The 9,963-nt window shown below is 34.0% G+C and overlaps 1 protein-coding gene across 5 annotated transcripts in view; it reads right to left on the bottom strand.

The window, feature by feature from the left end:
• LOC111002275 (dynein heavy chain, cytoplasmic) overlaps positions 1-9,963 on the bottom strand; it is a 48,382-nt gene that overhangs the window by 684 nt on the left and 37,735 nt on the right. For all 5 annotated transcript variants that reach the window (XM_045628437.1, XM_045628436.1, XM_045628439.1 and 2 more), the window contains 18 exons: positions 9,641-9,783; positions 9,475-9,543; positions 8,662-8,835; positions 7,873-8,099; positions 7,122-7,290; positions 6,480-6,654; positions 5,997-6,114; positions 5,225-5,438; positions 5,058-5,130; positions 4,673-4,794; positions 4,201-4,386; positions 3,581-3,709; positions 3,316-3,427; positions 2,652-2,749; positions 1,931-2,059; positions 1,126-1,323; positions 688-798; positions 123-286 (listed from right to left, as the gene is read on the bottom strand). In XM_045628437.1, the coding sequence (XP_045484393.1) occupies positions 123-286; positions 688-798; positions 1,126-1,323; positions 1,931-2,059; positions 2,652-2,749; positions 3,316-3,427; positions 3,581-3,709; positions 4,201-4,386; positions 4,673-4,794; positions 5,058-5,130; positions 5,225-5,438; positions 5,997-6,114; positions 6,480-6,654; positions 7,122-7,290; positions 7,873-8,099; positions 8,662-8,835; positions 9,475-9,543; positions 9,641-9,783 (2,611 nt within the window). The remainder of the gene's footprint in view (positions 1-122; positions 287-687; positions 799-1,125; positions 1,324-1,930; positions 2,060-2,651; positions 2,750-3,315; positions 3,428-3,580; positions 3,710-4,200; positions 4,387-4,672; positions 4,795-5,057; positions 5,131-5,224; positions 5,439-5,996; positions 6,115-6,479; positions 6,655-7,121; positions 7,291-7,872; positions 8,100-8,661; positions 8,836-9,474; positions 9,544-9,640; positions 9,784-9,963) is intronic.

Below are 9,963 nucleotides of genomic sequence, written 5' to 3'. Positions count from 1 at the left end.
TTGCTTTGAGAATATAATTTTAACTTAGAGGCGCCATATAATTAAAGGTAAATCTTTTTAAACGCACTATCGGAACAGAAAGTTAGTGACTATACAAGTAAGTTCGTTTGACTTAAACTTACCGAATCCAGGTTAGAACCGTGAGCGGCAGATCGACCATGATTGTGTTTGAGAGAAGCAGCCTGTTTCCTTTGACTTTGGCCCCTTGTATCTTCAGTCCTGTCACGCTGAAGGACCACTCGGTTTGAGCATTCTCACTCTCTGTGCCAGGATCGGGAATTGTCACCTGGAGATTTGATTATTCATTACTAACAAATATACCATTAAAAGTATATTATAGCGTCAGTGCAGTGTTTCCAACCACGCCCCACAGAGGGGCAAAGACAAAAAGAATCTATTGTTTGTTTTTTAATTGTTCTACCCGAAAACTTTTTTATGTATGAGTGGGCATTTTAATTTTTTAAAAAGTTAAAGGTGGGGATTTGCACATAAAAGATTTGAAAGCCTAGAGTGTAACCCTTTCTATAGTAAGAAACCCGCACAGAGATCAACTGGCTACAATGATAAACTCTGTTTAACACTTAGTGGGTATTTTAAGGCATTAAATTATAGAAATAAACAGATTTTTGGTCATGAGGATAAAGTTTTTGAAATTTTACTTGTATATGAAATAAATCAAAAGTATACCTGTAAGGTAAGTTCTTCCAGGGACCACGAGTTGGCCTGTGCCACACACTGACGAGTAGCTGTAATATAAGCTTCGGGATTAAGAAGACCGCCAAGCCACACTGGGATGCTCTGCAAATGTTAAAATTAATGTTATTGATGATCTTATTGGAAAATATGTTAATTGGTCCGCAGTCCTTGGCGGGTCAAAGACGAGGACGCGTGGCTGTTAACCAACATAAAATAAAGTATTTAAACTAAAAACAGGTTTTCAATTAATTCCGGTTCAATGATGTATTGTAGATTTTTTTATTTTCGACAATTTCGTGTAGCCTATGATATAATGTAATTTACAGGCTGGTATATAATCCAAATATTGGCAATGCGGCTTTATACCAAAATTTTAGGAAATTTATATATTTTTTTATTTTATATATACTGAATAGTTAAATATAATACCTGGAGACGTTTAGCCCCACGTTCACAAACAGTCTCCGAGACGGTGGCGAGTTGCAAAACCCTACGAGCAAAGTCATCGACCCATTGTTGTACGGTGCAGCCCCTGGCCACAGCGTATCGTCTCCATCCAAATGGCAACATACCACGTACCAGAGATCCCACCATAGCACGGGTTTCGTTTGTTTGTTTCATTTCACCCTGTCAACAAAGTCATTTCTAGTTTTTCTAAAAGTTTATAGTTAGGCGTAGGCGTAGCCTTCCTAAATTTATTTGCAATCAAATTCTTACTAGAATACAGAATAAAAAAATCATAATCATCCTTCAGGCCGTAGGTTATGTACCAATGCTGCTCATCTACTAGCCTATTAGAAAAAAAATATCAAGAAGCATGCACAAGTCTACTTTACCTAATTTCATTAAAAAAAATACTATGAATGCAGTGTTATATTTTTCGTATTTGAATAAATGTAGACTATTTAGTCTCAGAAATCTGAGTCCTGAACCTTTAAGGAAAGTTTGTAATGCTGGCTAGATTTTCAATTAAGTGATAAATAATACAAAAAAAATTAAGTGTCTGTTTCACAATGTATGGATAAAGTACCAAATAGCTATGCAACACATAAATTACTCGGAAGATAAAAGTTCCGAATAAGAAACTTCGGGTTTCATGTCGAATAGCGCTATCTGACAGTCGTGAAACGCAACAACGTTTATCCTACCAATAAGTAATAAATAGCTTATTCGGAACTTATCCGGACATTGTGAAACAGCCCCTAAGAGTTTGATATTAACAAACAAATCTTACCTGGCAAATAGCAATGACGTTTCTCAAATCGTGCAACACTTGCTGTAACAGATCGGCTCCGGCGGCTACTTCCCGCTCGAAGAATCGATACAATGGGTCCTTTATGTTCTCAACAGTACGACGCAGTGTCTAAAAATATATTAACAAAACCATCAAATACTCGATAAATAATTACACAATAATTTGATTATAATCAATAAATTTTGAAAATTGTGAACAGAACAGGAAAAGGGAAAATAAATTTATAAGCTTACATTTTTTTAAATACATTGTCTCTTCACTGAGACATCATAGAACATTAGGATCTAGGTGCTCGACGATCTTTAAACTTATAATTTAAAACTAACCTAATTTACTAAAAATGATAATTAACGTAAAAAAGTGTCCAATTACACTTCTTACAGCCTCTATGAAGGAGAAAACAGTCAGTTCCTGTGTATTTATCCACTAACTAATTGGAATTGTTTTATTCTTTTCCATCTTCTCACTAAGCCCGGCAAGAAGTGGATCGACATTCACGTATTGATGGAGCCTTTGTTCGTGGGCTTTAACAATTTTTTTTATATAATTCTGGTGGCGCCACCTACATTAAGATCCCGATGGAAGTCGTTATTGCGAATGTACCAGAGAGCATTGACTGTTCCCTTGAGCACTTTGTTTTGGCATCGTTGGACATATAAATTAATAGTAACACAAAATATCATTTCAAAATTATACTTACGGGTAGTTCTTTGGGCAGCACTTGAAGCCAGTTGGTAGCAGTTTGATGCAGAGACTTCATCCAAGCTGGACGACCATCGCCTTCAACTACAATTAAATCTGTAAAAAAAACGTGTTTCTTCAATTATTAATTTACTATCACGTGAATGCAAAACCTACCCCTTATTCAGAAATCAAGTTATAATTTTAAATTGCACCACACAATCTCTCTTATGATCAAATGAATTATATGGAGATTAAATTATTTAATATTAATTTTATTTACTACGCAGCCCCCTATTTATTAAACAAAAATCAAATTAATTCACGATTTAGTGGCGCTACAAGCTTTTTAAGTTTGGGCTTCAGACTTCTGTATCTGTCTCATGATCATAAATAAATAAATAAAATAATACATTTAACAATATTAAAAAGCTAATATCGCGAATTCATGAATTGTGATGTACTACAAAAGAATAAGAAATTCAAAAGAAGTTAAGAATGTTTATTTAGAAGAGTTTTAAAAGATGTTGGGGAGAATGCCAATATTAATGCAATTATGTCGGTAAAAAATTGAAATATCACAAGAGATAGAAGTTCAGTTTAAAGGTGTTCATACATTTCTTTATAGATAACGAGGTTAGGCCTTGGTTTGCAAGTCGTGAATAATTTAAAAAAGAACTTACTGATTGGGTCGTCTTGATTAGCTGCGTTATAAGCGAGCTCCTCTTCATCTTCAAGTTGCTGCATCTTGAGAAGTTTAGATACAAGTTCGCTTCCTTGAGTTGTCAGTAGGACCTTTTATGAAATTTTATTTTTATTAGATATAGTACGAACACAAATTAAAAAATGAATGAGTCGTCTCATCTCGTCTCTCGTCATCAGAAGCAAAAAGGAACATATTTTCTCATAAGTGACGGTTGCTATATCAATTTTTACACAATAACATACCTTCTCAGCGTTGTTGGGTAGTCCAAGCCAGGACGGTGATTGGCGATCAGAGAGCTCCTCTATCCACTTAAAGAATTGATCCCGTCTGTTGCCATCCGGCATTGTTATGTGACGTTGGTTGCCACTCGCCTAAATTAGATTAAATAATCTACATTAAGTAATAAGAAAATTGTAAGCCACGATCATTAACTATTAAAACCTTATTAACATAACGTTTGTGTATGAAACGCAAAAGACATGATGTAGTCCGAAGTTCCACAACCATCCAATGGAACAGACACATCTGCGTCATCAATAATTCTTTGTTTGTAAGCGATAATTAAAATTCTAAGGAATTTACCGACGTGCATAACCCAGAGAATTAGCATAACGTACTTACGTCAACTCTTGATACTCTTCTGTTATTATTTTTCATTTTATTTACTTACGTACACTGTTAACGTACGTCTTAGATACGTTAGGGATGGCAGAACACAAAATTATCATGATACCACAAAGCAGGTCTTTTTAAAAAGACCTTGTCTTGGCAATAGATAACAAAGCTCTTTAAAGGAATTTACTTATAAAACAGGTTAATTAAATTTATTAACACTAGAAATAAACAATTTGAAAATACTCACTCCGTCCACATTAGCAACAAGTGCGAAGTCCGCCTCAAATGACTTTGGCGTGAAGAGCTTAGTCAAGAACGAATGCAACAGCCGTTGGTCGAAAGCGTTGTCAATCTTTCCTCCGTAGATGCATTGCGAGAGGAGACGAACGATAGCCTCCCATGGGACTTTCTCTGGTGGTAGGTTGGTGCGACCCTGAAAAAAAAATATTTTCATTTATAAATATCTTCCGATTGATTTTAAACAAGCAGAATGTACGCATATAAAATATGGATTTTTTAAATATTATTCTCTTGTAACAATAATATTAAGGTGTCATGATGTTATTGAAATTATAGAATTTAACGTATGTGTTCGTGAAGTGGCGAACACTTTAACGAATTTAATGATTTTTATTTAAGTTTAATTATTTGCACTGACAAAACTTATTTTAACGAACGTTGCATTAATTATTTTTTCTTAATTCTTAAATAAATAGTACCATAGCCGTAGAATCAATCCAGGTGTCCAGAGTGTCGCAAGCCACTCGGAGATCCGACTCATTGAATTCATAGTACTTCGCCCATCCCAAAGGCACGTAGCGAAGACGTTCTTGAACAATACCTGAGAAAGATATTACATACATGTGATTAGTTTTTTTATAGGACTTTATAATTTATTCTGCTTTATCTTTATTTAGTTATTAGTGAATTGGGGGATTTCCAAGGCACAAAATGTACATACTATTTTGTTATATAAGCGCGACAATAACCTAAATCGTCGGGGGTAACGCGCCGTGATTATATCCCGATGTAGAGTGTCTTTCCATTTATATTATGTATTTATTTATTTATTCAAGTTTACATTATTATATTAAGTAAACTCACCATGGAACCAAGCCAGCAAGAAGTATAGTCTGGCTCGCTCTGAAGGTGGCTTCATCATACGTGCGGCTGGCACCTACAAAAGAATTTTAAATAAAAATTTTTTGTTTAAAAAAAAAAAACATTTCCGTAAACCAAAATTATTATTTGGGTAATATCAAAAATAATACCGTCGCGAATGTCCTGAGTAAATTGGCCCGTATGCCAGGTGGCGGTTCGAACACCAAAACACGGGAAGCCCTTAGCAGATTAACTGGCAATTTAGGGCTGATCTCAGTTGTGAGGAAGAGACGGAAGCTGGGATGCGGCTGAAGGGAATGCAACTTCTTCTCGAGTTGCACCAACCATACAGGTGCCAAGTGTACGTTCTTGAGCATGACCCATCTGAAATCGTACATAGGTGTTATTAATCTGAATCGACACCTTCAGTCCAGGTTCCAGTGATGGTTGGTTGTTGGTAGAAATCGTTTTTAGTAATGTTATTATTTACGCAAATTTAAAAGATAATTTAATAGTATAAGAGTAAAACTTTAATATAATATAGTAATTTTACAGGATTTTCATTTCTAATGTTTGTTTTTTAATTCCGCAAAGTATTTGCTTTGACATAACAAAGAATGTCTCTTTCCGATTTGTTCGCTTCAGTATTTTAAAGTTAATTTCTTTCAAAAATTTGTAGAAGTAGGTAGAATAGTATATGAAAGCTAATAATCGATATGAAATTAAATAGTAGGTTTTATGATTACATTTATATAAAAAACATAATAATAAGTTATAGTTATAGATTTTATCAGACATGGATATATTCCTTTCATAGTATAAAAAATTGAGTTCATAGAAATTCAATGGATTTGAATGGAGTTGATTACATTATTTACATACCGACATTTATGGAGACTATAGTAATGATTATATAAAATCATTTAAAAAAACGTTACATACCTGCCAGTCTTGCACGCAGTGTTAATAGCGCGCTCGGCCTGATTGAAACCTTCCGCTGAACCAATGGCAATACTCGAAAGAGGCTTGTTAAGTTCGGTCGCCATATCATCAACACGACCTGTACGAATAAAATATGTTTGTAAATTTATTTAAAAACTGTGGAATACTAGATTATTTGTGAGATTTGTGAAGTTTTATCGATTGAATACTTGTTATTTTTTTATATTAAATTTTTAAACTTAGAAGCAGTCCATTTGTTTACAAAGGTCATTCATATGTGTGCATTCAAACACTCGCTCTAACACACAAAAATCACCGTGAGAAAACCGGCATGCTTTAGACACAAAAAGTGGACTGTGTGTCAGGCACAGAAGGCCCCTAAGAAAAAGCAAATAATAATAATTAATAAAAACGCAACAGATAGGATAATCAGAACATAAAATTTCACTTATGCCGTATAGTCAAAATAGTATTAAAAATTACCGCTAGCGTCATATCCAGGAACGGAACAGAGCAAGGCTGGTGTGGTCGCGTTAAGTTCGGTGTCAGTCAGAGTAGTCAGTTCCATTTCAGTTTCGGCGCGAGACATGAACGATTGTCCCAGCACCGAGGCCACTAGTTGAGTAGCTGCCGCGATCACACGGTCTGGTCTAAATGCCTATTGCAAAATAGGGGAGTAAATAACTTTCATTCCTAATGGTTTCTGGTGTGTGAACTAAATGAAAGTTCACATAGACTTGACTAAAAACATGTTAATAAAATAAATATATTCACGATGATAGTTTTCTTAAGTGCAAACCAGCTTACAGGACGCCCAAAGTCATTGCAGCCCATGGACACTTATTTTAGTGGGTGTGTTGCCATACTTTGTTCAAGACACCCACGGGGAGTTCATCTAAACTTTGTAATGTCATGTTAACACGTATACAACTTCTGATATGCTTCTGACATATATATAAAAATAAACCCAGAGATTATTTTTTTAAATCGGCACCAAGCGAAAATTTTTCATAAATATATTAATACCTAAAACAATATGAGTTATATGTTTTCCTATTTTACAAAACATTTGTGATTATTAGATACTATTTTTTATTACTTTATTTATAAAAAGAGATAAGTTACCTGTATAAGCAGTAATCGGGACATGGCTAGTGTATGCGGTTGTTCGGGAGCTGTGGTCTCAGAGTCCCAAAGGGTCGGTACACACTGTTCAGGTGCCGCTTGTGATAACCAGGCGCCTATCTCCGGCAGTGAACGAGCCTTTTCGAGCAGATTTCGGAAAGCTACCAATCTATTTGAAAATAGTAATATAATATTAGAATAAGCAGAGAAAATTATAAATATAAGTAATAGTCATTGAAGCGGCTTTATTTTGTTATTGTGGTAAAAGCTTTAGTTGGAAATATGGATATTTATTTATAAACATTTAAATTTGCTGTAGCATAGGTGAATACACAACAGGACCTACATACATAATAGATAGATGGGCCAACTACAAATCAGTGTTGACAGACAGTTAAGCGAAATTGGGTGCATTTCTTTTTTTGTATACAGCAAGCAAATATGTATACGTATTAGAGTAACAACATAGATGTGCAATAACAATAAATAAGATATTAATTTAATTCAATTATAAAATTAGAAGAAATTTACCAACTTTTTTCACATATATTTACAAAAATTATACACTGTATAATATAATTTATGTATGAATAACACAAATTTTTCTATTATAATAAAATCAACAATGTAGTTAGTGTGCTAAACATTTATGAATTATTATATAACTATATATTTTTTAATAATATATCTGAGTTCATGAACTGGAAATATTAAAACAATGTATATATGATCGTTAATGAACTAATTTTACCTCGAGCCGAGTCTAGCAGCGGCTTCATGTTGTTGTGCTGTGAGCGCATCCAATGGAGGTTGTACCGCTGATGATACGAATCCCTCCCTTCCTCGCAGGAATACAGCAAACTGTTTCTCCAAAGTGTCAGAGGCACCTGCGCCCTTCAGTTGTATGCGACACAGCAGTAAGGCGAACGTGAGTCGGTCAGTGTGAAGCATACCGCGAGCAACGCGTTCGTAAACAGTCTAAAATACATTATTTAGAATTCACAAAAGCGTCTTATAATGTGTACACATAATTGTAACATAAGTGAGCAATTTCTGCAGAAATTCTACATCTTTTAGTCGATACCAACTCTGGGGAAATAAATACAGATAATGCAGCTGTGATACTTTTATTTGACATTCAAAACCTTTTGTCTTCAGTCACCGTGACCACGCACGCGAAACGTCGGATAAGTTTTAAATTATGTTTAAATAATTAGAAGTTTAACAATAATACATAACTTCAATCCGTTAAAAAAGTATTTTTCTTTAAACATAATTGTAAGCTAAAATTTTCTGTTAATTCTTGTTTTCTATAAAATAAACTGATCAGCCTTCTGTGTGTACTTCAGCCCGACACAATAATTGTTTCGTTGGGTATCGAACAAATTGCCTTTGAAGTATATGTCATATAAGGTACCCACCAAACCACAGACTATACTAAATATTACTTTAGTCCAATCAATTGGTGGTTTCTACTTTAATAAATTTATTCACGAATTTCTATAAATTAATAAAATCAGTAGTTTTTAAAAGCACTTACAGTAAATAGTTCATCCGTGATGATCTTCAAACGAGCAGTATAATCTGACAAACTATTTAGACCGGGGGATATCAGAACTGAACTGAATATGTCTAAGAACATTTTCAGAGAATACTGATAGAGGAAATGAACTTGGTGTAGCGACTCCATTGTAAAGTAGATGCTACTGCAGGCCTGTGTAGAAAAATAAGGATTAATATGATATATGGCATTGTTAAAACGCGAATAGTTGGTGATTTACACAAATAATTCGCGTTCGTATGAAGGACATTCAAAGAAATTAATGACAGCAAATAGGGGATGTCTATACGCCCATTTGGAATAGCGTGCAAAAATAATAAATTTAATATTTGACATTTCAATCTTTCTAAGTTTAGTTAAGTTATTTGCAACTATCTATAACTATTGATACATTGGTACCGGTAAAATTAAGGAATTTCACAAACTTTTTTTGTGTTTTTACGTTTCTATTTTATTTAGTATGGAGATCTGTGGACATAATCTAGCACACATCTGACATAAGCTTCTAACATTTATATTTATGTTTTTAAATGACTACGTCCACTTGAGAAATTCTACTTATAATGTTTTGCCTGTTCTGTCGTCTATATGTTCTGATAGGCCTATTTTTTCATCTAATAACCTTGTAATATACAAGGTTTTTCACTAGTCATTATAATTGTTTTGTTAAGACGTTGTCGATTTTGTAAATGTATGTTATTATTTTAACGCGAAATATTTATCATGTTATTTTTCTTATTACTGCATTTCTAGCCTCTAAAATTGGTAGGTTTATGAAATAGCAATACATACTTGTGATAGCGGTAGATATTGTTGACTAACAGTTTCAATTTCACCAATAACCTTATCAGTTTCCTCAACCTGAAATATGAATTGTAAAAAATTATCCAGAATTCTATTATTTTAAATATAATTTATAGGCATAACTAAATTATATTCTAACGTATCACAAAAGTACCTTTTGACCGATGTCGTCAGCCTCCTTCTTAAGAGTCTCAAGTGTCGCAATAACCGAGTCATCGTCTAAGATCTTGCCCTTAGCGTCATTGAGCGCTTGAAGCAACGATTTCTCCAACTGTCGTAGACGTAGATGGAATTCACCTGCACAATGAATTGCAATCAAAAATCTCAAACATAACAATCTTTAAGACTGTGTCACTTAAAAAGGAACGAAGTAATCATTGGATATCTCTATTTAAAAATTATTATTTATTCCAAGCGGGCTCCAGAAGATAAACCACTGCTTTAATGAAAATTGTATACGTTTTTGACAAAAAAACT

The sequence above is a fragment of the Pieris rapae genome, chromosome 5, assembly GCF_905147795.1.
Source record: "Pieris rapae chromosome 5, ilPieRapa1.1, whole genome shotgun sequence".
NCBI classification, from domain to species: domain Eukaryota; kingdom Metazoa; phylum Arthropoda; class Insecta; order Lepidoptera; family Pieridae; genus Pieris; species Pieris rapae.
Note: the sequence above shows the minus strand (reverse complement) of the source record. Positions and strands in the feature narration are given on the sequence as shown.